General features: G+C 43.6%; 1 protein-coding gene across 2 annotated transcripts in view; it reads left to right on the top strand.

Annotated features, from left to right (window-relative positions):
- The first annotated feature begins 14,194 nt into the window (after positions 1 to 14,194).
- Positions 14,195 to 27,146, top strand: part of rnf13 (ring finger protein 13) — a 249,562-nt gene continuing 236,610 nt past the window's right edge. Inside the window, exons 1-2 of one of the 2 annotated variants that reach the window (XM_041217089.1) lie at positions 14,195 to 14,354; positions 24,173 to 24,346. In XM_041217089.1, coding sequence (XP_041073023.1) covers positions 24,260 to 24,346 — 87 coding nt within the window. In that variant the 5' untranslated portion in view covers positions 14,195 to 14,354; positions 24,173 to 24,259. The remainder of the gene's footprint in view (positions 14,355 to 24,172; positions 24,347 to 27,146) is intronic. The other variant, XM_041217099.1, reaches the window with a different exon arrangement.

Genomic DNA, 27,146 nt, shown 5'->3' with positions numbered 1-27,146 from the left:
CGTCAAGGTGCAGGCATCACTAAAATGTCCAGGGAGTGCGAGGCTGGAACATCAGTTTGGTCTGAAGGCTGCACAAAGCAAAAGGAAGAGGCCCTGCACCTTTACGCTTTAGAGACTCATAGATTCACCAGTCGTCTACACTTATGTAATGGTAACTTAAATAGGAACATGTATTTAAATAGCTATACTTCGCTAGAAGGGGGAAAATATCTTTAAAAAAAATGTGTTTTTTGTAATATGTCTTTAAGGGAAACACACTTTAAGGGAAGTGTGTCATATGAGCCAGCCAGTTTCACTTCAGCCTAGAGCACAACACAAACTCACAGCCCTGCAACTCTGATATCCTCAAGCTTTCTATCCATGTAAGTATGCTCACATGTGCCTACAATTAATAACTGAACCAAAGCTGTGTTTGTACACTGAGTGATTGGTGCATTCATGTCGTTATAACACACACAACCTTTCCTACATTACAATAATTGCTGAACTTGAAAAAGTACTTGAGGACTGAAGAAGCAGCACCTCATCTTCCGACTAGGCACTTTACAGCCTTCCAGACTGAATATTAAGTTCAACAATTTTAGATCTTGAACTCTCTCCTCCATCCCCACCCCCTTTCCGATTCCCCCTTTTTCCAATAATTTATGTAGATTTTTCTTTTCCTACCAATTTCAATTATTTTTAAATGTATTTCCATCCATTGTTTTATCTCTACCTTTTAGCCTATTTTGACCCCTTCCCCCACCCCACCCCCACTAGGGCTATCTGTACCTTGCTCATCCTGCTTTCTAGCCTTAATGTCACTTATCAGCACATTCCTTAGATAATATCACCACCTTCAACACTTCTTTGTCCTTTTGTCTATGACATCTTTTGGCTATCTCCACCTATCACTGGCTCTTTATCCAGCTCTACTTGTCCCATCCCTCCTTAAACCAGCTTATATTTCACCTCTTTTCTATTTTTCCTTAGTTCTGTTAAAGGGTCATTCGGACTCAATGTTAACTGTGTTCCTCTCCGCAGATGCTGTCAGACCTGCTGAGGTTTTCCAGGTATTTTTATTTTTGTTTTGAAAAAGTACTTCATTGATTACAAAGAGCTTTGGGATGTTCTGATGTTGTGAAAAGCACTTATATAAATGCATGTCTTTCCTTTATTCTTTATCAGAACTGAAGGCAACATGTTCTTCAATTTTGATGAAGGACACATGTCCAGAGTATCTTTTCACTCCATCTCAAGTTAATTTTGTTTAGTTATTTTCTATGATTTTTCAGTTTTTAATGTTTGTTTCAATTTTGCATTTTTAGCAGTAATTCTTGCATTATTTTTGAAGTTATTTTTCTCAGATTTAGAGGGGTTCTTTAATTTGTATGTTTTATTTTTAGTAATGGATCTCTTTTTTTTTAAATCCTGAGTTTTCTACAAGCTAAATCCTTGTGAAATTCAAATGTGAGCTTTTGATTTGGGCCCATTGGACTCAACTGTGGACCCTGTTTGAGAGCAAAATTAATCAGCAAAGTCCCAACAGCTACCTCTGCTCCGTCTGAATTAATTTCTGTCTCCCATAAGAAATCAAAAGTAAATCTGTATATTTTCACATTATTGTTTTCTTGACCTTTTTAAATTCATTTTTCAATACTCTGCATTTTTTTTAAAGTCACATCTTAAAAATGATTTTAGGAATTGATACACTGGTTTTCTTATTTTTCCTGCAAATGTGTTGACTTATTGATACCTTTCCTTTCATTTTCTGGCTGGGTGCACATTTCTTTCTAAGGACATAGAGAGAGACGAACAGTTTCACATTTTCCCTAATGACTCACTGGGCGAGTGTTTTGAAGTCTTGCTAAAATAAATACATCAACAGACAGAGCAGAATACTGCAGATGCTGCAAATCACAAATAAAAACTTCAGCAGGCCTGACAGCACCTGGCAGAGGGATAATTGTTCTAACAAAAAGCCACAAACCTGAAATGTTTACCCTGTTGTCCTTATTTTACGTATTAAAAAAATGAGCTTTTTTTAAAAATTTTTTTGCATTCTGGAGGAAGAATCTGAGGCTCTCTTTGTTTACCTTTTGCTCCCAGGAGCCTGTGGGCCTAAAGGATTTCTGTGGGAAAGTGAAATTGTGGCTGCACCTTTGGGGATGCGGAGAATAAGTTCAGCAAAGAAAAACACAGAAGGTTCTTCAAAAAGAGAGAGTAATAGAGATAGTAGAGAGAGAAAGAGACAGAGAAAGAGAGAATTCCACACCCTCCCCCACATCTCTCACCCCACCCCCCCACACCTTAAACCAGCTTATATTTCACCCCTCTTCTAATATTCACTCAGTTCTGTTGAAGGCTCATGAGGACTCTAAACGCCAACTCTTTTCTTCTCCGTCGATGCTGCCAGACCTGCTGAGTTTTTCCAGGTAATTCTGTTTTTGTTTTGGAATACCAGTGGGCACTGGTGAGCCTTCAGACAGTCGAAGCATTTACAATGAATGCCATAACCAAGTCAATTAGACAGTAGGAGACTGGAATCAGGGGGAGACTAGACTGTTGGGGCTGGGCAGGTTCCCTTTCCTAAAGAACATTAGTGAACCAATTGGCCTTATACAATAATCTGGCAATTTTCATTTTGTTTCTGGTGTCTGCTCCTAAATCAACAGATTGATTGGATTCATTTCCGCAACTTGCCCTGGCATCTGTGAGCTCATGAACCCTGGGTTTCTAATCAAGCACCATAGCCATTTTAACTTTGTGTTGATCCAATTACAGGCTACAGCTGGGGCTGCATTTTACAGTGGGGGTGGTGGTGGGGGCGATGGGAGGGTGGAGGTGGTGGGGGAGGTGGGGCTAGGGGAGAGAGGAGGCATGGTAGACTGCTTCCCGCTCCCAACCAACCCCCCCCCGAAGGAAAGTCGACCAGAGGCCAGCACGACCGGAACAAGCCCACCCTCAGCCATAACATGCTGGGGGCAGGTTAACTGGTTGAGAGTGGGACTTCTGCCCCTCAGTGGGAGGAAGTCCTGTCCTTGTGAGTTGCCGGCCGATTAATGATTAGCCAGTAGCTCCAGCAGTGACTGAGCCAGAGCTCAGTAATGAGCACTGCCAGGACTGCAGGAAGGAGAACATAGAAGATGGATGGCTGTCCCAGAAAGGTAAGACTTAGCATTTTAGGGTGGGGAAGGATTCTAGAGCCCAGGGAGGGGGAAGAGTGGGGCAGGGGGTCCAGGTTTTTGGAGGGTAAGTGAGGGGTGACATTTTGGGGAGTGCCCCCATTGCATGAAGGACACTCCCTGGAATGAGGTTCCTCCCATTCCTTCCTTCCCTTTTAAATGAAGGCCTTAAAAAACAGCCCTGACTGCCTGCCCACAGCATCCAGGTCAATAGGCTTGGTAACAGGCCTTATAGACCTTTAATTATTTATTTACGTATGGCAGGTGGGCTGCTGATTTTGCTGCCTACCCACCTACTGTGTTCTGGGGTTAGCTCAGGTTGGACAGGAAGGTAGTGAGCTAGCCACACAATCTACTTAAGTGCCCCCCCCCCCCCCCCCCCCCCAACAAAAACATGCCTGGTGGGGGGCACATAAAATCCAGCCCATGGCATGAAACTGAGGTAGTTCCGGACCAAATAGGAGTAAAATAGATAGCTTGAGTTGAATTCGCAAAGGCATAGTAAGTCAAGTGGATTTTTTTCTCTGCTATAACATATGTTATTTTGTGTGTCAAGAAACTTCAGGGTTAAGTAATATCACAGTTTAGTTTGATGTGAGGCTGACGCTACCTTGCATGGTTATGAATGTGCAGAACTGCCTGTCACAATTGCTTGATCTCTCCTTGCTGTCATGCTGACATCCTCAGCATGCTGCATTGTTCTAAAGAAGCTCAACATCAGGAACAACACCTCACCTTTCAATTGGGCACCTTACAGCCTTTTGGACTCAACATTGAGTTCAACAATTTCAGACCTTAATTGTAGGATCAGAATCCCCTCCAACTGGACTTTATTAAATATAAAAATCCCAAAGACCTCGCTTCATGGACATAAACACTGCAAAACAAAACAGGCCAAATCTCAACACAGAGGCAGGTTGTACCACAAGGGGTTAATGTTCAAACATGTCAATACCGAAACCAAATCGATACTGTGTAAAGATACTGGGACATTATCATTTTAAAGACACAAAACAGGTGCAAACAGAAAATCCAATTAAAGACAAAAACAGAATTACCTGGAAAAACTCAGCAGGTCTGGCAGCATTGGCGGAGAAGAATAAAGTTGATGTTTCGAGTCCTCATGACCCTTCAACAGAACTGAGTAAAATTAGGAGAGGGGTGAAATATAAGCTGGTTTAAGGTGGGGGGTGGTGGGGGGGAGAGAAGTGGGGGGAGGGCACTGGTTGTAGGGACAAGCAAGCAGTGATAGGAGCAGATAATCAAAAGATGTCACAGACAAAAGAACAAAGAGGTGTTGAAGGTGGTGATATTTTCTAAACGAATGTGCTAATTAAGAATGGGTGGCAGGACACACAAGGTACAGCTCTAGTAGGGGTGGGGTAAAATAAGACTAACAGGGCAAAAAAGGTATAGATTTAAAAATAATGGAAATAGGTGGGAAAAGAAAAATCTATATAAATTATTGGAAAAAAACAAAAGGGAGGGGCAAGAAACGGAAAGGGGATGGGATGGAGGAGGGAGTTCAAGATCTAAAGTTGTTGAATTCAATATTCAGTCTGGAAGGCTGTAAAGTGCCTAGTAGGAAGATGAGGTGCTGTTCCTCCAGTTTGCGTTGAGCTTCACTGGAACAATGCAGCAAGCCAAGGACAGACATGTGGGCAAGAGAGCAGGGTAGAGTGTTAAAATGGCAAGCGACAGGGAGGTTTGGGTCATTCTTGCGGACAGACCACAGGTGTTCTGCAAAGCGGTCACCCAGTTTGCGTTTGGTCTCCATTGTAGAGGAGACTGCATTGGGAGCAACGAATGCAGTAGACTAAGTTGGGGGAAATGCAAGTGAAATGCTGCTTCACTTGAAAGGAGTGTTTGGGTCCTTGGACGGTGAGGAGAGAGGAAGTAAAGAGGCAGGTGTTGCATCTTTTGTGTATGCATGGGGAGGTGCCGTAGGTGGGGGTTGATGAGTAGGGGGTGATGGAGGAGTGGACCAGGGTGTCCCGGAAGGAACGATCCCTACGGAATGCCGCCGGGGGAGTGAAGGGAAGATGTGTTTAGTGGTAGGATCATGCTGGAGTTGGCGTAAATGGCGGAAGATGATCCTTTGAATGCAGAGGCTGGTGGGGTGATAAGTGAGGACAAGGGGGACCCTATCATGTTTCTAGGAGGGAGGAGAAGGCGTGAGGGCAGATGCGCGGGAGATGGGCCGGACACGGTTGAGGGCCCTGTCAACCACCGTGGGTGGAAAACCTTGGTTAAGGAAGAAGGAGGACATGTCAGAGGAACTGTTTTTGAAGGTAGCATCATCAGAACAGATGCGACGGAGGCGAATGAATTGAGAGAATTGGATGGAGTCCTTACAGGAAGCGGGGTGTGAGGAGCTGTAGTCGAGGTAGCTGTGGGAGTCGGTAGGCTTATAATGGATATTGGTGGACAGTCTATCACCGGAAATTGAGACAGAGAGGTCAAGGAAGGGAAGGGAAGTGTCAGAGATGGACCATGTGAAAATGATGGAGGGGTGGAGATTGGAAGCAAAATTAATAAATTTTTTCAAGTCCTGACGAGAGCATGAAGCAGCACCGAAGTAATCATCGATGTACTGGAGAAAGAGTTGTGGGGTGGGGTGCCGGAGTAGGACTGGAACAAGGAATGTTCCACATACCCCATAAAGAGACAGGCATAGCTGGGGCCCATGTGGGTATCTATAGCCACACCTTTTACTTGGGGGAAGTGAGAGGAGTTAAAGGAGAAATTGTTCACTGTGAGAACAAGTTCAGCCAGACGGAGGAGAGTAGTGGTGGATGGGGATTGTTCGGGCCTCTGCTGGAGAAAGAAGCTAAGAGCCCTCAGACAATCCTGGTGGGGGATGGAGGTGTAGAGGGATTGGACGTCCTATCCCAACACCCCCCCCAACTTCTCTCCCCCCATTCCCCCCCACCTTAAACCAGTTTATATTTCACCCCTCTCCTAATTTTACTCAGTTCTGTTGAAGGGTCATGACGCTTCGAAATGTCAACTTTATTCTTCTCCGCCGATGCTGCCAGACCTGCTGAGTTTTTCCAGGTAATTCTGTTTTTGTTTTGGATTTCCAGCATCCGCAGTTTTTTGTTTTTAATCCAATTTAAGAAACTGGGAGATCATCTCAGCAAATGGCCCTAGACAACAGCCATCACACAAACAAACATCGAAAACAGCTAAGGAGATAGGGATCTTATCACATGCACATTAACATGAGATCTAGAGTCATCACACTGGGCTGGGGCCCATTGTTCCGGTTGTGGAAATAACATCGCAATGAATGGATTGTCTGAACCAAGGCAGGAACCAGACTAAAGAGATTAAGGGGTGTTGAGCACCGACCATCCAAACAGAATGTGCTCCAGGAAATGTACTTTGATACTATAAACAAGGTTTGTAATAAAAAAGCCAAGACCTTGGGATCTGACACTGCAGTCACCAACAAGGATCAGGAACAGTCAACCTGATTCACAGACCTACAGTTCACACCGGAGCAACCAACCGTGTGGGGAGTTGTAAGTCAGATCCATGGATTTTGGGGCTGAGAATTAAGGATATCTTTAAGGGTAGTAACTAATTCCTAAAAGGGGGTTTGAGTTGGAATGAGTAAGCTTTGGGGCAGAAATGTGGGGTTTTGCCTGTGGTTCTACTTTTCAGTGGAGCTTTATAAATGAGTTTGTGGTTTAGAGTTAAAAACAAAAAAACTGCGGATACTGAAAATCCAAAACAAAAACAGAATTACCTGGAAAAACCCAGCAGGTCTGGCAGCATCGGCAGAGAAGAAAAGAGTTGACATTTTGAGTCCTCATGACCCTTCGAAGTTCTGTTGAAGGGTCATTAGGACTCGAAACGTCAACTCTTTTCTTCTCCGCCGATGCTGTCAGACCTGCTGAGTTTTTCCAGGTAATTCTGTTTTTGTTGTGGTTTAGAGAGTTGTGTGGCGTCATTACACTAGTTTAGAGCTCTTGTATTAGGGGCAGTGGAGGTGTCCTGTCAATAAATAAGTTTGTGGTTGAGCCTAAACCCCTGGGTCCCTCTGAGTTTGTCCTTTATAAAATCCTAAAGTCAAGAACCAACAGCAAAGGTAGGCGAGCATTGATCGAACCCCTTACAAATCTCTGCCCCATTTTATTTCCTTTTCTTTGCTTGTTGTTTTTTTTTCTTTTCACTTAGCAGCACACCTGCTCTAGGCACATCTTTTGTTTCATTTCTTATCTCATCACCATTCCCTATGGCTCTGTAAGTCTAACTCTTCTGTCATTTTACCGCTCCTCTCTTCCATCCTATCACAGATGTATCACAGACCTGCCTTTAGTCCTTGCCCCAACCACCTTACATCTCTAATGTTTTCCACTCCTGATGTAAGGTCGCAGACCTGAAACGTTAACTCTGCTTCTCTCTCCACAGATGTTGCCATAACCTGCTGAGTATTGGCAGCATTTTCTGTTTTTATGCCTGTCACAGTCACAGATTTTTTTCAAATTGCATCTGAATTCGCATAGAACCCGACAGTTACCAAGGACTTAAAAATGTCTTGAATCAATTTTGCTACGTCTAGTGTCTCTGGTGCTTAAATCTTCACCCTCATTTTTTTTCTGTGTATAGGGGAAGATGTTGGGACTTTCTCTACTTTCTTCTTCTGATTATTGGATCCCATAGCACTACTTTGAAGAACAACAGGGGAAATCACCCTGGTACCCAGGCCCAATATTTATCCCTCGATCAGCATCACTGAAAAATAGGTTACCCGGTTATTATCACATTGCTGTTTGTGGGAGCTTGCTGTGTGCAAATTGGCTGTTCTTTTCTTGCATCATAACAGTGGCCACACTTCAGGAGAACTTCATTGGCTACAAAGCACTTGGGCATTCTGAGGTTGTGAAGTCAAGGCTCTCATTCAGGTACTAAGTGCCTTTGATCGAGGGGACACACCCCCTCCCCCCGCCCAAACCCCCACCACACCACATCACAAAGCCCTGCTCAAACCTCTAGGGGGAAAATAGCTTAGACAAACACACCAATGCAGTGTTGAAGAAGGTACATTCAGATCCATTGGATAACCATTGAACATCTACTGTAATCTCTCCCTGGGTTGTTGTTTACATTGGTAAGCATCTTGGGATTATTCCATGCGGAATGCTATATGCTGCAAATTGTAATTGTTGTTGACAATTAAGGGAGAAGCAAATTCCAGGAAGTGATTGAAAGATCGAAAACTTTTGGCATCTCAGTGGAAGCAAAAAATCCCTGGAATTAATAATATAAGTAGATAAATGCAATTGTGATATCCTTCCAGTATGTTGCGCTGCATGAACAGTCTTGCTGACCTATTCTGCGATCTATATATAAATACACCTAGGAAATATGCAAATACACTCAGCAAATATGTAAATACACCCAGCAAAGTTTTTTTTCATTCACGGGATATGGGCTTCAATTGCCCACCCTTAGTTGCCCTTGAGAAGGTGGTGGTGAGCTGCCTTCTTGAACCACTGCAGTCCATGTGGTGTAGGTACACCCACAGTGCTGTTAGGAAGGGAGTTCCAGGATTTTGACTCAGTGACAGTAAAGGAACAGCGATTTATTCCCAAGTCAGGATGGTGAGTGACTTGGAGGGGATCTTCCAGGTGGTGGTGTTCCCATCTATCTGCTCCCCTTGTCCTTCTAGATGGTAGTGGTCATGGGTTTTGAACATGCTGTCGAAGGAGCCTTGCTGAATTCCTGCACTGCATCTTGTAGATGGTGCACACTGCTACTACTGTGCGTCGGTGGTGGAGGGAGTGAATGTTTGTGAATGTGGTGCCAATCAAGGGGCTGCTTTGTCCTGGACAGTGTCAATCTTCTCGAGTGCTGCGGGAGCTGCAATCATCCAGGCAAGTGGGGAGTATTCCATCACACTCCTGACTTGTTAGGGAGGGATTTCCAGAATTTTGACCCAGTGACAGAAAAGGAATGGCGATATATTTCCAAGTCAGGATGTGAGTCTTGCAAGGGAACTTGCTGCTGGTAGTGTTCCCATCTATCTGTGACCCTTGTCCTTCTGGATGGTAGTAATTGTGGGTTTGGAAGGTGCTGTCTAAGGAGCCTTGGTGAGTTCCTGCACTGCTTTCTGTAGCTGGTACACACTGCTACTGCTGTGCACCGGTGGTGGACGGAGTGAATGGTTGTGGATGGTGTGCCAATGAGCAGGCTGCTTTGTCCTGAATGGTTTCAAGCTTCTTGAGTGTTGTTGGAGCTGCACTTATCCAGGCAAGTGGGGAGTATTGCATCACACTCCTGACTTGTGCCTTGGAGATGGTGGAAAGGCTTTGGGGAGTCAGGAGGTGAGTTACTTGTCACAGGATTCCTAGCCCCGGACTTGCTCTTGTAGCCATAGTACTTATATGACTATTCCAGTTCAGTTTCAGGTCAATGGTATCCCCAGAATGTTGATAGTGGAGGATTCAACGATGGTAATGCCATTGAACATCAAGGGGCAAGGTTGGATTCTCTCTTGTTGGAGATGGTCATTGCCTGGCACTTCTGTGGCACCTGAAGGTGGTTGGGCTGAGGACACTACCCTGAGGAACTCCTGCAGTGATATCCTGGAACTGAGGTGATTGACCTCCAACAACCACAACCATCTTCCTTTGTGCTATGCATGACTCCAACTAGTGGAGAGTTTTCCCCCTGATTCTCAGCGACTCCAGGGTGTCTTGATGCCACATTGGGTCATATGCTGCCTTGAAGCCAAGGGCAATCATCCTTACCTCACCTCTGGAGTTTAGCTCTTTGTCCATGTTTGAACCAAGGCTGTAATGAGGTCAGGAGCTGACTGATCCTGGCAGAATCCAAATTGAACATCAGTAAGCAGGTTATTGCTAAGCAAATGTTGTTTGATTGCACTGTTGATGACCTTTTCCATCACTTTCCTGATGATGGAGAGTAGACTGATGGGTAATTGATCGGGTTGGATTTGTCCTGCCTTTTGGGTACAGGACATACCTGGACACTTTTCTACATTGCCAGGTAGATGCCAGTGTTGTAGCTGTACTGGAACAGCTTGGCTAGAGGCGCGGAAAATTCTGGAGCACATCTTCAGTACCATATCCGGAATATTGTCAGGACCCATAGCCTTTACAGTATCCAGTGCCTTCAGTTGCTTCTTGATATCACGTGGAGTGAATCGAATTTGCTGAAGGCTGGCACCTGCGATGCTGGAGACCTACAAAGGAGAGAAAGATGGATCATCCACTCAACACTTCTGGCTGAAGATTGTTCCAAAATATTTCAGCCTTATCTCTTGCACTGATGTGCTGGTCTCCCCCATCATTGAGGCTCGGGATATTTGTGGAGCCTTCTTGTTATGACGTGGCAGATGATGTGTGTCAGGTGTACCAAATCCATGAGGGAAACTTGCTCACTGTATCACAGTGGTTTTGCAATTTGTATTTATTACAAGTTGTGTGCACTGAATCCACCAAGATCTTTAGAGATTTAAAAAAAACAAAATTAAAATATTTATTAACAAAATAAAAGATGTCAAGAACATACGTAAGATTACAACTACTACTATAATAACTCCTTAATAATTCCTAATTAACCTAACCCCCAGTTGCACTCCCTTTAAGGCAACGGTCCAAAAATAGATTTTAGATTTAAAACAAACTCAGCAAGTTAACACAATACTCTGGACAGTGGAATTCTAAATGGCTTTTCCCCAACTTCAGTTTCGTAAGACAGCAGACTTATGCATAAATGCTGAAGGCTTCGTTAGGGTTATTTCATATACTTCTGTTAGATCTTACATGGTCTTTTGACCCATAACCTTTCATTCTCCCTTTTTTATGTTTCTCTCTTTTTAATATGTAAATTCTATTGTTCCATATATCTTTGAAACAGTATCTTCCACATAATGTAAAACTTTAATGTTGCCAATATATTATCAATAACCTTTGGGAAAAATAAACACATTCCTTAGCCTTGCTTGTTTATCTAGTCGTAAACAGATTAAGATCCCTTTGAAATCCAAATATCCCTTAATTTATGTAATAACCTGAATTCCCTTCACACCTTACATGCTAAGCCAGCAAACATGTTTACACATTAGCATGTCAAGCTCCCAGCTTCTTTTGATGATTTAAACTTGACTCCAAATGTAATTACATTACACACAGACCCAACTATACTTGACCCCATAAACCTACTTCACAATTAAACAGAAAAATATTATGAAAAAAAAAAATGACACTCCTCCCATAATTTGTTCAATTGTTACCACCATTCATAACTGGATGCGGCAGACTGCAGAGCTTAGATCTGATCTATTGGTTATGAAAGCATTTAGCTCTGTCTATCACTTGCAGCTTTAACTTTTTGGCATGCAAGTAGTCCTGTGTTGTAGCTTCACCAGGTTGACACCTCATTTTTAGGTATGCCTGGTGCTGCTCCTAGCATGCTCTCCTTCACTTTTCATTGAACCAGGGTTGATCCCCTGGCTTGAGGTGGTAGTGGTGGAGTGGGGGATATGCTCGGCTATGAGGTCACAGTTTGTGGTTGAGTACAATTCTGCTGCTGATAGCCCACAGCGCCTCATGGTTTCCCAGTCTTGAGTTGCTAGGCCAGGTTGAAACCTATCCTATTTAGCATGGTGGTAGTGGCACACAATGTGATGGAGGGTATCCTCAATGTGAAGGCGGGTCTTCATCTCCACAACAACTATGCATGGTCACTCCTACTGATACTGACATGGACAGATGCATCTACGGCAGGCAGATTAGTGAGGATGAGGTCAAGTATGTTTTTCTCTCTTGTTTGTTCCCTCACCACCTGCTGCAGATGCAGTCTAGCAGCAATATCCTTTAGGACTCAGCCACCTTAGTCGGTAGTGGTGCTGCTGAGCCACACTTTGTGATGGACATTGAAGTTCCCCAACCAGAGCTCATCCTGCACTCTCAACATCCTCAGTGCTTCCTCCAAGTGGTGCTCAACATGGAGGAGCACTGATTCATCAGCTGAGGGGGAGGGGCAGTACATGGTAATCAGCAGGAGGTTTCCTTGCCCATGTTTGGCCTGATGCTTTGAGACTTCATGGGGTCCAGAGTTGATGTTGAGTACTCTCAGGGCAAATGCCTCCCAACTACATACTACTGTGCAGCCACCTGTGCTGGGTCTGTCTTCTTGGTGGGACAGCACATACCGAGGGATGGTGATGGTGGTGTCTGGGACACTGTCTTGTCTCTGAGGTACGATTTCGTGAGTATGATCATGCGTGACTGTTGCTTGACTAGTCTGTGAGACAGCTCTCCCAATTTTGGCACTAGCCTCAAGATGTTAGAAGGAGGACTTTGCTGGTTTGGCACAGTTGAGTTTGCCGTTGTCGTTTCTGGTGCTGGGTGGTTCCATTCTTTTTTGATTTTCTAGTGTTTTGATACAACTGAGTGGCTTGCTGGGCCATTTCAGAGGGCAGTTAAGCGTCAATCACAGCAGCTGTGGAGAGAAAAACAGAGTTAACGTTTCGAGTCCGTATGACACTTCTTCAGAGCTAAAGTGAAGTAAAAATATGATGAAATTTATAGTGTTTAAGGCGTGGGTTGGGGGGGGTGTGGGGTGGAGCAGGTGAAACTTGATACAAAGCCAGCAATAGGTAGGGGCAAAGGAGAGATTGATAAAGATGTCATGAACAAAAGGATAAAGGAGGTGTTAATGGTAGGGATAAGGGCTAAAGGGGGTGCTGATAGTGGCATTGTGATAAAAGCCGGACAAGGGTAAGCACTCTGAAAATAACATGAACAAGTGACAGATGACCCTTGTGGGGGTGGAATGGGAGGAGTGGGCGGTGATGGGGGAAAAGATTGAAAATAGGATGAAGGGTGGGGATAAAACAATGAATAAATTAATATAAATGAAAATAAATAAAAATAAAAATAAGTGGGTGAAAAATAAAGCATAAAAAAAATAAAAATGAATATTTAAAAAGGGGTGTGAGTATGGTCTGAAGTTGCTGAACTTAATGTTAAGTCCAGAAGGCTGTAAAGTGCCCAATTGGAAGATGAGGTGCTGTTCCTCCAATTTGTGTTGGGCTTCACTGGGGCATTGCAGCAGACCAAGGACGGACATGTGGGCATGAGAGCAGGATGTTGCGTTGAAATGGCAAGCAACAGGAAGGTCTGGGTCATGCTTGTGGACAAACTGAAGGTGTTCCACAAAGCGGTCACCTAGTCTGCGTTTGGTCTCTCCAATGTAGAGGAGACCACATTGGGAGCAGAGAATGCAGTGACCAAATTGAAGGAGGTGTAAGTGAAGCACTGCTTCACCTGAAAGGAGTGTTTGGGCCCTTGGGTAGTGAGGACGGAGGAGGTAAAGGGGCAGGTGTTGCACCTTCTGCGATTGCATGCAAAGGTGCCATGGGAGGGGGATGAGGGGTTGGGGGTGATGGAGGAGTGGACCAGGGTGTCCTGGAGGGAACGATCTCTACGGAATGCTGACGGGGTTTGGGGGGGTGTGAGGGGAAGTGGTGGTGGCATCATGCTAGAGTTGGCGGTAATGGTGGAGGACGATCCTTTGAATGTGGAGGCTGGTGGGGTGAAAAGTGAGGACAAGGGGGACCCTATCATGTTTTTGGGAGGGAGAGGAAGGTATGAGGGCAGAGGAGCAGGAGATGCTCTGACACACGTTGAGGGCCCTGTCAACCACAGTGGATGGGAAACCTCGGTTAAGGAAGATGGAAGACATGTAATAGTTTCCTGGTCAGCGCTGGACTTTTAATTCCAGATTTTTATTGAATTCAAATTTCACCATCTGCTGTGGTGGGATTCAAACCTGGGTCCCCAGAGCATTACCCTGGGTTTCTGCAATACCAGCCCAGTGACAATACCAGGATGTTCCCACTGAAGCTTGAGGGGGAGGGGTCAGTCTCCCCGAGCGATGGGCAGCTGAGGGGGCGGGGCCAGTTTAGCGGGTGATGGACAGCCGAAGGGGGCGGGGTCGGGCTCCCAGGTGATGGACAGCCGAGGGGGCGGGGTCAGTCTGCCAGGTGATGGACAGCTGATGGGGCGGGCTCAGTGCGGTTTCTCTGGTGACGCTGGCTCCAGCTCTAGGCTTCGGGGAGTTTGTATCTCCTTCGCACTCATGTGGCTCGACTGTTCTGTCTGTTTATTATTTATTGTTCAATCCGGGACAGGGAGCTTCTAGTGGCAGGTAAGAGGGAGCAGAAGCCGGGGTTTGAGTCGAGGGGAGAGGGCGGTGTGGTGTGGGTGAGGCTCAATCCCATCTCCAGCAGGCCGCGGTCAGAAGCTGCAGCACTGGGCGGCTTGTTAATAACAAGGGTGGGGGGAAAATCACCAACTCCAGCTCCTGGGCTGAAAACTGTGGCTGATTTATTGTTTGGGTGGTGGCAGGAGTCTCACTTCCTCCTGAAATACGCAGCCAGTCATTCTTATAAACTTTATTTTGAGCTTTAGATGGTGACTCGGCTTCATTAAAATACAGAAGGCGACGTCCTGCCCCCTCACAACCCCCACCCCCCTCACCCTCACCACCCCCTCACCCCCTTCACCATCCCCACTCCCTCACCACCCCAACCCCTCACCCTCACACCCCCATCCCCTCACCCTCACCACCCCCTCACCCTCACCACCCCCACCCCCTCACCCCCCCTCCACCCCCACCCCCTCACCCCCATCACCCCCTCACCACCCCCACCCCATCACCCCCCACCCCCACCGCCTCACCATCCCCACCCCACCACCCCCTCACCCTCACCACCCTCACCCCAAACCCACCCTCACCCCCTCACCACCCCCTCACCCCCTTCACCATCCCCACTCCCTCACCACCCCCAACCCCTCACCCTCACCACCCCCACCCCCTCACCACCCCCCTCACACCCCCCAACCCCCTCACACCCCCCAACCCCTCACCACCCCACTCCCCTCTCCCTCACCGCCAACGCCAACCCCCTCACCGCCCCCACCCCCCCCCACTCGCTCCCCAGCCCCCACCCCCTCTCGTTCACCATCCCCACCCCACTCTCCCTCACCATCCCGCTCTCTCCCACCCCCTCACCCTCCCGCTCCCTCACCCCCACCCCCGCTCCCCCCTCCATCCCCACTCCCCCCCACTCCCCCCCACCCTCCATTCCCCCGCTCCCCCCCACCCTCCATGCCCCCCGCTCCCCCCACCCTCCATGCCCCCCGCTTCCCCCCACCCTCCATGCCCCCTGCTCCCCCCCACCCTCCATGCCCCCCACTCCCCCCACCCTCCATGTCCCCCGCTCCCCCCCACCCTCCATGCCCCCCCGCTCCCCCCCCCACCCTCCATGCCCCCCCGCTCCCCCCCCCACCCTCCATGCCCCCCCGCTCCCCCCCACCCTCCATGCCCCCCGCTCCCCCCCAACCCTCCATGCCCCCGCCCCCCCCACCCTCCATCCTCCCCCCTACCCCCCCGCTCCTCCCCACCCTCCAGCTGCCCCCCCACCCTCCATCCCCCTCCCTAACCACCCCCTGCCTCCCCTATCATTGACTGTCAGCCTTTTGTGTTTTTTTTGTAACATTTGTCCTGTTTACAGAAACATTCTCCTGTCGTTTACATGCCTGTTTATAAAATATCAGTGGCCACAATGCAATCTTGTTTGTGTGCATGGTAAATATTTACTTCTCAACTATTTGTTCGTTTTGATTTACTGCCTTTGAAACATAGAGCATGGAAACGAAAGAGAATATATGGGAAATCCGATGCCTAAAACATTTGTGGTTCGAGTTTTTAAAAAAATCATATCTTGTTCTGGCCGCAATAATTAAACTTGCAGTCAGATTGCATGCTGTACGGTTATTATGAAGGTATTTCATTCTGCAGGTCAACCGAATGATAATGTCAAAATATTACCAGTGCTTTCCTTCCAAGCCAAAATGTTTCTTCACTGTACTGTACCTGAGTCTTTTCTGTGTGATTCAAAACATTTTTAAGTGCTGTAGCCTAATGACTAAGTGGCTGAATGATGGTGAAACCTCAGCATTGTCAACCAAAGATCTGTAAAAGCTGTCCATTTCTCAGCTTGGTCATAGCTGTCTTGTCCTGTGGTCACCTTGGTGTCTGCTGTAGCAGTGCCTGCTGTTCATTTCTTACCCGACTGTCTCCACCTGTCAAACAAGCTTAGTTTCAGCAGACGCAGCCAGCTGCATTTCCACATTCCCACTTGTTACCCTGAGCTGTTGCTCACCTGCTGATTGCCAGATCAGCTCCATTAGGTACCTATCTTTTTGTGCAACCAGATAATTCAAGCGTGCTAATGTTCTAAACATAAAGCAAAAAAAAAACTGGAAATGTGAAACAAAAACAGAAAATTGCTGGAAATGCTCAACAGGTGAGTCAGTAGATAGTTGAGTGAATGCTCTTTCTATAGATGCTGTCTGCTCTGTTTGGGAGAACTTACCCCTGCCCAGTTGTAGTAACAGTTGCTGGTTGGCTCTGACTGGTCCTGAGCATGCAACAATTGGAAAATAAAGACATTGGGTTAAACATGAAAACTATAACTCTATAATGTAGCAATCTATGTGTGGTGGGGGAAGGGTAAGGGAGCATTAAACCATAAGGCACAAATCGGATACACTAGTGATTAAAAGCGTCAGGAATAAATAATACCTTAGGATGCTCTGAGTGTTTAGCAGCCAGTGAAGTGCTTTTGGAGTGTAGTCACTGTTGAAATGTGGGGGACATAGGATCCAGTTTGTGCGCAGTAAGATCCCACAGCACTGAGGTAAATGACAAGATTCTTTTGACAGATGATCAGTTTTTGAGATGTTGGTTGAGGGAGAAATGTTGCTCAGGACCCAGAGAACACCCCTCTCTGAAGAGTGTCATGGTTTGATTAGTCAGAGTGAGTGTTTGAAGTTGCTTTGTTAAACCATGATTAGCTCTGTAAATGAGTACTGCTAATTCAATCATAAAATCCTACATCCTTTAAAAAGATATGTCTGTGTCTGTGTATAGCTTTTAAATGAAGTCGTCAGTGTGCCTGAGAAACGTTAAAGGTTCAAAGAAGTAGAGGAGTATGTTTGTGGAATAACTTTTCTTCCAGGGTGAGGTGTAGAACAATTGCTTTGTTGTTTCATTAACTGGAATTATCAAATCATAAAACAAAGAAGGGCCATTTAGCCCATCATGTCTGTGTTGACACTCTGAAAGAGTTACTAATTAATCCCACTACACACTTCCTTTCTCATAGTATTTGCCTGAAAAATGTTTCCTTTCTAACTCAGGCAATGCATCTCATCTTTCACCCATGGTGTTTTTGCTAATTATTTTAAATCGAGGTTGGCTCAACCAATCTCCCCACCCCTCCCCCCTTTCAGTGGGGGGACATAAAAGATCCTATTGGGACCATTTGACTTTAATCTGAAAGCAATACCACTTAAAGCAAATTTTCTGTTTGGGATGCGCACATTGGATTTTGCACCAACCCTACATTATAGGAGTGGCTACACTTAAAGAAACTTCCTTAGCTGTGAAGAATTTTAGAGCATTGAGGTTGTGACAGGTGCTACATAAATGAAATAAAATTCAGTACTCTTATTTAACACGAGAGGGTTGACAGTTCAGGTAACCCCTAAATGTATTTGACATGTGTTATGTGTGCCACGATGAATCATTGCAGCATAGGAACAAGTATACTGTTTAGCCCCTCAAGTTTATTCTTTGAGATCATGGCTGATGTGCTACCTAACTTGATGTACCCAACTTTGCCCCATATCCCTTAATATCTTTGGTTAACAAATAATTCATTTATTAGTAGGTCATTGGTTATAAAAGACTGTGATTAGCCGTTCTCTGGCAGTCTCTTCTTGGTAGCTATGCTGTTGTGTCAGACTAATATAAATTTGAACTTTGCAGCAAGAGGTCAATCTTACTCAGAGTACTGAGTTTCATTTCAGATGGAGTGTTTGGGGTGCAGATAGTGACAGTTTATTTTATTTCCTTCATTTTAGTTAGAGAAATTTATATTTGTGATGCGTTAACAGTGAGCTGTTTGGCAGTGGAAATAGGTAATTAATACTTTATGGAAGAGCTGTTCTAATAGTTCTCTCAGCCATGAGATTCTGTTGGGCAAGAAAATTAGTAGTTGTATGAAGTGAATAGAAACAGTTTGGTGCTAGTGGGAGTTCGGACCAACACCACCTACTGTTATTTAACATCGCGGGTTGACAGCACAGGAAACCTTTAGAAGTATTTGGCATGTGATATGTGGACTCTGGTGAATCATAGCAACATAGGAACAAGTGGGCTGTTTAGCTCCTCAAGCCTGTTCATTGAGATCATGGCTGATGTGTGACTTAACTTCATGTACCTGACTTTGCCCCATATCCCTTAATATCTTTGGTTAACAAATAATCAATTTAAAGATGAAAGATGAGTGAATGATGGTGTTCAGTGGGATTTGGATGTTAACAGGAGGTAGAACAAGCAATTAGAAGATGAATGATATGTTTATTGCGAAGGGATTGGAGTGTAAGAGTAAGGACGTTTTGCAAGTATTTAGGGCTTTAGTGAAGCACACCTGGAAATACTGTGTACGGTTTTGGTCTCCTTTGCCTAAGGAAGGATATACATGCCTTGGAGGCAGTGCAACATAGTCTCATTAGAGATAAAAACAAAAAAACTGCGGATGCTGGAAATCCAAAACAAAAACAGAATTACCTGGAAAAACTCAGCAGGTCTGGCAGCATCGGCGGAGAAGAAAAGAGTTGACGTTTCGAGTCCTCATGACCCTTCGACAGAACTTGAGTTCGAGTCCAGGAAAGAGCTGAAATATAAGCTGGTTTAAGGTGTGTGTGTGGGGGGCGGAGAGATAGAGAGACAGAGAGGTGGAGGGGGTTGGTGTGGTTGTAGCGACAAACAAGCAGTGATAGAAGCAGGACTTTAAAGTCCTAGGGACTTTACAGCCTTCCGGACTGAATATTGAATTCAACAACTTTAGGTCGTGAGTCCCCTCCCCCATCCCCACCCCCTTTCTGTTTCCCCCTTCTTTTTTTTTTCCCAATAAATTATAAAGATTTTCCTTTTCCCACCTATTTCCATTATATAAAATAAAAAAAAAAACCCACTAGAGCTATACCTTGAGTGCCCTACCATCCATTCTTAATTAGCACATTCGTTTAGATAATATCACCAACTTTAACTTTAACACCTATGTGTTCTATTGTACTATTGTTGTTGACATCTTTTGATGATCTGCTTCTATCACTGCTTGTTTGTCGCTACAACCACACCAACCCCCTCCACCTCTCTGTCTCTCTATCTCTCCGCCCCCCACACACACACCTTAAACCAGCTTATATTTCAGCTCTTTCCTGGACTCGAACTCAAGTTCTGTCGAAGGGTCATGAGGACTCGAAACGTCAACTCTTTTCTTCTCCGCCGATGCTGCCAGACCTGCTGAGTTTTTCCAGGTAATTCTGTTTTTGTTTATAGTCTCATTAGATTGATCCTTGGATGAGAGGATTGTCCAACGAGGACAACTTGAGTAGAATGGACCTATGTTCTCTGGACTTAAAAATGATATGTGATCTCATTGAAACGTATAACATTCTGAGAGGGTTTGTGAAGGCTGATGCTGAGAGGCTGGTTCCCCTGGCTGGAGAATCTAGAATTAGGGGGTCATAGTTTCATGATAAGGGGTCAGCCATTTAGGACTGAAGTTTCTTCACTCCAAGAGTGGATCTTTGGAATTCTCTATCCCAAGATGCTTCTGAATGCTCAGTCAATAAGTATATTCAAGGCTGAGATAGATGTTTGGATACGAAGCGAGTAGAGGAAGAGAACAGGAAAATGGTTAATGAGGAAGTTCATATGTGATATTGAATGGCAGAGCAGGTTCAAGGCACCACATGGCCTACTCCTAGTTCATTTTTAAAAAATTATTTTGTGGGGCATGGATGTCATTGGCTAGGCTAGCATTTATTGCCCATCCCTAATCGCCCTTGAGAAGGTGGAGGTGAACCACTGCCTTGATCCACTGCAGTCCATGTGGTGTAGGTACGCCCACAGTGTTGTTAGGAAGGGAGCTCCACGATTTTGACTTGGTGACAGTTTTACTGTTAATTTTGGGTCTAAAATCAACAATTGAACTAGCATTAATTGCTGTTCATGGAAGGAGAATTCCAAATATCTAACTTCCTTTGAGCGTAGAGGTGTTTCCCAACTTCACTTCTGAAGTTCTGTTCCAATTTTTAGGGTGGTTCCCTAGTCTTACTATTTAACTGATTGTGGATTCTAACTCTCAGTTCCTCAGTGAATCCAAGGTTGGTATTTGTAACAAGAGCCAGAAACCTTGGTGTCTTCAGCAGAGGAGTTCTGTGTTCACGTATTGGCCATACCAGGTAGCACCAATGAAGATTAAGGGGATTTCTGAGTGGAACTTTCCAGTTTACCAAAACTCAAAAGGCAATTCCAGTCAGTACAGGGGATCAGGATCATTTTAAAATAAAAACAAAAAACTGCGGATGCTGGAAATCCAAAACAAAAACAGAATTACCTGGAAAAACTCAGCAGGTCTGGCAGCATCGGCGGAGAAGAAAAGAGTTGACGTTTCGAGTCCTCATGTTGAAGAGTCATGAGGACTCGAAACGTCAACTCTTTTCTTCTCCGCCGATGCTACCAGACCTGCTGAATTTTTCCAGGTAATTCTGTTTTTGTTTTTTCATTTTAAAATAAAGTGGGTGATCATCTGTAGGGGTGGCAGAGGGGAATGGGACTCAAGTGCAGCTACTGTCGCTTCCCAATAGCTACAAAGCATTGGAAAAATGACTTGTTAGGTGGTGGTTTTTAGAACATTGTGATACTAAAGAGCAGTCAGTGAGAGTCTGAAAATTGTTGTGATGTTTGGGGTATCTATTGGAGTTTAGATAATTTTTGCAATGATAACTGATAGTTCTGAATTGATGTTGACTCCTTGATGCCAGGATGAAAAACATCAGGGAATGTGCATGGTGTGGTTCATATTGAAACGAATGATGTAAATAGAAGTAATTTTGAAACCTTGGAATGCATTGCAAGAAATTGGGCACTTGGTTAAAAAGCAGTGGGGGAAAAACATTGATGATCTCAGAATGCTTCCTGTCGGCCTAACCTAAAGTGACTAACTGTAATGTTGAGAAACAGTTTGACAAATCAGCATTTTCAATTATGAATGTGCAGAGTGTAAGATAAATATATTCTTCAAGTGAAGCAGTGGTGCTTCAAAGTGTAGAGTGGATAAATAAATTAAGATTAAACTGAAACTTAAATGTGCAGATGATAAAATTAGGGGTGCTAATGCTGAGGTTATTCATGAGAAATTTATGTAGAATGGTGAGGGAGTTTAGAAGGTTAAATGGGAATATGAAAGAGGCCTAGCAGATAATGTAAAAGCAAATTGTAAATGTAATTAAAAAATGTTAGGATATGGCCAACACTGGGATGAAGGAGGGAATTTACTTGTGCGGAAGAAAGATATGATGGACGTTTATGAAACATGTATTTATTATTAGCTTTTCTATTTGAAAGTGGAAATGAGAACATTGGTGCACTGGAGGAGGATAAGGGTCTATTAATTGAGCTTACGGAATAGGAAATGTTTCTTGAAAAAATAGGTCATTGCGCACTGATGGCACGCATGCTTGCCTGTTGAAAGAAATTAGAGAGGAGATGGATGAGGTTTGGCCAAAAGTTTAAAATTTTCCATAAATATGCAACTTCTGTTCTGAGACTGGAGAATGTAACACCGTTGTTCATGAATGGAGGGTAGGATAACCTTGAAATATTTGTTCGGTAACTGATCTGATGGCTGTGGGCAAACTCTTAGAACCTATGATTTCAGATAAAATCAGTACATGTTTAGTAATACGAGGATTAAGAAGGGACTATTTGGTGTTGGCTCCACTGTTTTCTTTTAGCTCCACATAGATGATTTTGAATTTGTAGAGAATACAATCTTGAGATTTCCTTGACAGCACAAAAGTAGGAACTTTGGCAAAACCATGAAGGAAGCTGTAAAATACATAAGGAAGACTTGTTTTCTTTCACTTAACAATAGTTGCATTTTTTTCTAGCCATTCATATTTACCGTCCCCCTTTCCACACTTTTCTTCCTATAAATTCTATTATGCCATGTGTATGCATTCATTGGCTGACCAGCATCCAGGTTTTCCATCTGCTGTGTAATAAGACAGTACAAATTGAGAAAAATGTTCCAAGGCAAGTAAGCTGTTATGTTTTATTTTCTGCTCTTTATGAGCAAGTCCTTCACCTAATGCCTCTCATTTGACAATGGTCAGTAACTCAGAAGTGGGGAATCATGAGTCTGAACCCTCTTTTTACTATTTGTATGGTTTAGAGCATTGCCATGCTAGTCCATTGTGCTACTAAATCATCAGGATTTTAAAAAAAATATCCTTTACATTTATATTTATGTCATGTGAGTCTCTAATTTTCATGAAACTTTTAGTCAAAAGAAGCCCTCTGTAATAAATATTATAAAATTATTTACAACTCAACATCTAACTACATGCTCAAATCCACTAGTAGAACTTGAGGTATAAGTACAAGCAATGAGCCAGGTAAACACTTGCTATATACGGCAACAGGAAGAGTGAAAATACCTCTAGCAGACTGGGCTATGTATCCATAATTAAAACTAGCATTGAGTAATTCTCACCTTGCAGAAAAAGTTTTATTTATGAAAGTCTGTTTCCAATTCCTTGCTCTTATTGTGGAGGCTCAATTACTTTAACACTCTTCTCATGCACCACCTATTGAGCACCATCTGTAAATCTTTTAGCCAAAATTTTGCTACTTGTATTCTGTATCAAATCCTGCTTGCACTTGCCCATTATTCCTTCTTGCTGACTGAGGTTGGGTGCCAGGAGCCAATGTCTCATTTAAAATTCTCATCCTTTTGTTTAAACCCCTCAATGGGTTGCCCCATCTTATTCCTATAATATCCTCCAGCCCAGCTGTCAGTCCCTCTGTCTCGGTTCTTTGTGTATTCATCCCTTTGGCATACCAATAGTGGCTCTGCCTTTAACTGTCTGAATCCCATTTTCTGGAAGTCCATCCCAAATTCTCTCTATCTCACCAACCCCCTCCCCTTTTTAAGACTTTAACCAAACTTTTGGCCATACTTCATAATCTTTCCTCCTTTAGCTCAGCAACAGCTTTTCTTCTCGCCTCTGAAGTGTTTACGACATTTTTCTGTGCTAAAGGTACTATATTAATGCAAATAGACATATTTTAGATATAGACTGTTATTATGACACAGCTGATGGTAAATGCTGAGCTGTTCAAATCCCAGAGGGAAACTCGAAACAATTGTCATAACCAATTTTTGCAATTTGTATGTTTCGAGATGCAGGCTTTGAATTCAATTATAATAAGACTACCAACTCTCGATACAGATAATGCAGCTCATCTTACTATAGCAACTGACGTCCCGCCTCAACCTCCCCCCCCCCCCCCCCCACACGCACATCACGGATTCCAGAGTTTTTTGTTTCCAGTGACTTGCCCAAGTAACGATCACTGTTTTGAAGAAATGTTTCTTGACAATGCTGACTTTGCTTATTACCACTTTGTTTCTGGTGCACTGACCTGCTTTGCTTAATGTAAAATTTTACATTTGGGGTTGGGGGGTGGTGTAGGAGGAGGTGGGTGTAAATCTTTTCTATATCAGTTTTCCAACCTGTTATCACTCCCCTAATTAGTACCTGCTGCTTCCTTTTCTGAGACAATGCCTCAGGTTTTCAGTAGGATGCCCATTGTCATACATTTGTTGAGTGGCCCAATCAAAGGGTTTATGCAGGTTTAGGGTTTTTACCAGTGCCTAATTGGGATATAACTCACTCAAAATTTTACACAACGGCTCTTTTCAATGCACTTAAAAAAAATGATTATCAGCCTTGTTTTCATGGTAGATCAGTTGAGATGATTTGTTTGACTCTGGGATTCCTGGAGCTGTTTTCAACTTTATAACTTGATATTTGCAGCAGTAACTTTGACTGGGACTGAGCACATATGAATGCCAAAATGTTGAAAATTTGAATCTCAACGGTACATAAGCGCTATAATAGAAAATGGACATTGTGACACATTTTGCCACCTACATGACGAACAGCCTTTTTGGAAACAATACAGGATATCATTATGGATCTTGCCTAAAGGTGTGTTATTTATACTTTTTAAAGACTTTTGGAAATCACTCAATTTTCAATATAAAGGGAAAACATTCCACTTCAACAGAAGTTTAAAAAAAGTTCCTGGATATTTGGATGTGTGGTTTATTTGAAAGATGGGCCTAGTGTCATAGGTTATTTGTCATTTGTGATTCAGTCTTGCTAGTTTACAAGGCAAATATTGTACCTGACATGTTTGCCGTTTATGTGATGGGTTTAGCATGAGCACTGAAAATGCTGATGGAAGAGCGACATGGAGATCTAACATGCTGTGCCACCAAGGAGCTGTCTCACAGCAGGTAGAATATAGATTGGTTCTTATGATCAAACTGTAAACTGGAAATTACTGATCTCGGCTATGCACCATAGGGAGATCCAGAGGCTAAGAACCCCTTGGTGGGAAGGGAAGGAATTAGAGCCAAAGACTATAGTGCGGTGCCTCCCAAACATTTTCCCAGTGTTACCCTATTTAGAGGCTTGAAAATTACTGTGACGCCAGATGGGGTATAGAGCTGTGAGCAGTTGGGGGTGGTAGGCGAGAGCTATAAGACCACGGGTCTGTTTGAACTGTAGAGTTTTTAAATAAAAAGCGCCGACCTTTCTACTAGCTTCTTTGAACAGGAATCAAGCCTCAGGAATCGAGTCCATTCTGTTGAAGGTTCAGGAGGACTCGAAACGTCAACTCTTTTCTTCTCCGCCGATGCTGTCAGACCTGCTGAGTTTTTCCAGGTAATTCTGTTTTTGTTTCAGATCAGGGAACTCATTTCACAGGATCATTAAGGGAACAGGTAAACTTATGGAGATTAAACAGAAGTTCCACATTCCCTACCACCCGAGAGCTCAGGGATAGTGGAAATGATGAACTGAACTTTAAAAACATCTATAGCCAAAGCAATTCAGGAGACAGGGAACAGCTGGGCCACAGTACTGCCCAGCATTCTGATGCGCCTTAGGGCCACACCAAATAAGACTACTGGGTTCTTCCAGTTGAATTGATGAACGGAAGGGCCATGTTTTTATCCCTGATCTGAATCCATCTGGGGAGGCACCCCCACTCCTTCCAGTTTACTATCTCCTGTTGCTGTCCCACTTCGGACCTCAATCCTTTAAGCTGTCTACACAACTCTAAAAGGCACCTTCTTATCCTATCTTTCAATGGCTCACTATCTTCACTTCCAGTGGCAGTTCTCTTTGGGAGCCGTTTAACTCTGCCTGTCATTAGGATGTTAATCCTGTGGTTTTACTTTTTGGAGCTTGCAGGCACATTAGTACATTCAGTAATACATCTATTTAGCCTTTTCCCGGCTTTCCCTTTACCTGTATCCATCTTGTGGTAAATTGTTGTTAAGTATTATTTCTCCTTACCCATCAATTGCCTCAACTACAGATTCCGAATAGTTTTATCTTTAAAGTTTTTTTTCTGACCACGATCTTCCTAAGATTCTCTCGAGATCAGTTTTTCGATTGTCTTGATCGTTTAAAATGTTTCCTTACTCTTTAGGCCATATTAACTATTCCAGCCAACGGGAATCTCTGTCTCTAGGTCTTTGCTTATCTCTCCCTGTGCAGTTCCAATGTCTCAGTTGATTGCAAGATTATTAAATTCATTTCCCTTAAAACAGTTTATACATTATGTCCTCTTTCTTTCATTTTTTCTCCTACTTTCCTCATATCATTCTACACCTGCAACAGCTACCATCTTATCTCGTTCAGGTTGTCTGACTTTTTTTTGCATTATCCCAGATTCATTAACTCAGCCAAAAATTGGATGTCTGCCAAACTTTGTCAAGGCCTTGAGCTTAACTTCACATTTTGGGAACAGACTTACAAATACAAACGCTTGCAGCATTTGAATTAGTACCAATTGTCAAAAACCCTTTAAAATGAAAATTCCCTTTTGAGAACTTTATCAAGAACCAAACCTCAAATTTTTAAACTTTGTAAGAACTGTAATTTACACTATCAAAATTAAAACACCTCTTTTTCATGTGTAATGATTTGTATCCAGATTAGAAGTCCCATATGTTTATTGACACATTCTTTATGTTTGGATAGCATCCTCGTTATTCAACAGTAATCTGTTAAATTACACTGCACTTTACATCTCAAGATTGTCCCAAATTCAAATGACAGTGCTTTTGGATTGCAGATTTCCTTTAATATTTAATTAATCTCTTCAAAAGAAACCCCTTTTATCCATTGGAACTACTTAGACTGTGTGTTTGTCTTTTGGTTTTCCTAGAATCCTTTTGAATTTCAGATAACCTTTTTTCCTCAGAATTTTAGAATACGAACTTGTATGTATCAGTCCCAATCAGTTTGGAAGCTGGTGATGAGGGTTATTCCCTACTAGTCTGCAAGGGGGTGGTACAAAGGTTGGTTCATCTCAAACAAAGGCAAACCGTTTTATCTTTACAATACCTTCAAATTGTGATTTTTGCCAGAAATCTCAACTCAAACCTTATACTCAAAACTTTGGAATGTTTGAGTATACTTTTCCTTTAATCTAATATGGGGCTTTTGACTCTAAAGTGCTGATCTACACACACAAATGACAATTTAGGGACGAAAACACATTAAAGCTCACATACAAATGCTTCCTTGCACACGAACACATTTATAAAGGTATGTAATTATATTCCAATAATATTGAACTTAACTCTAAACGAAACCTCAAGTATCTGTTGGGGGAATAAAGGGATCTTGGAGTCTCCACCTATAGAGACAATCAAACTGATTGAAACTCACATTTTCTCTGCTGCTGCCTGTCACTGCTCATTAACCCCCT

This window comes from Carcharodon carcharias, chromosome 2 (genome assembly GCF_017639515.1).
Source record: "Carcharodon carcharias isolate sCarCar2 chromosome 2, sCarCar2.pri, whole genome shotgun sequence".
In the NCBI taxonomy this organism is placed as follows: domain Eukaryota; kingdom Metazoa; phylum Chordata; class Chondrichthyes; order Lamniformes; family Lamnidae; genus Carcharodon; species Carcharodon carcharias.
This window is presented reverse-complemented; position numbering and strand designations above follow the sequence as displayed.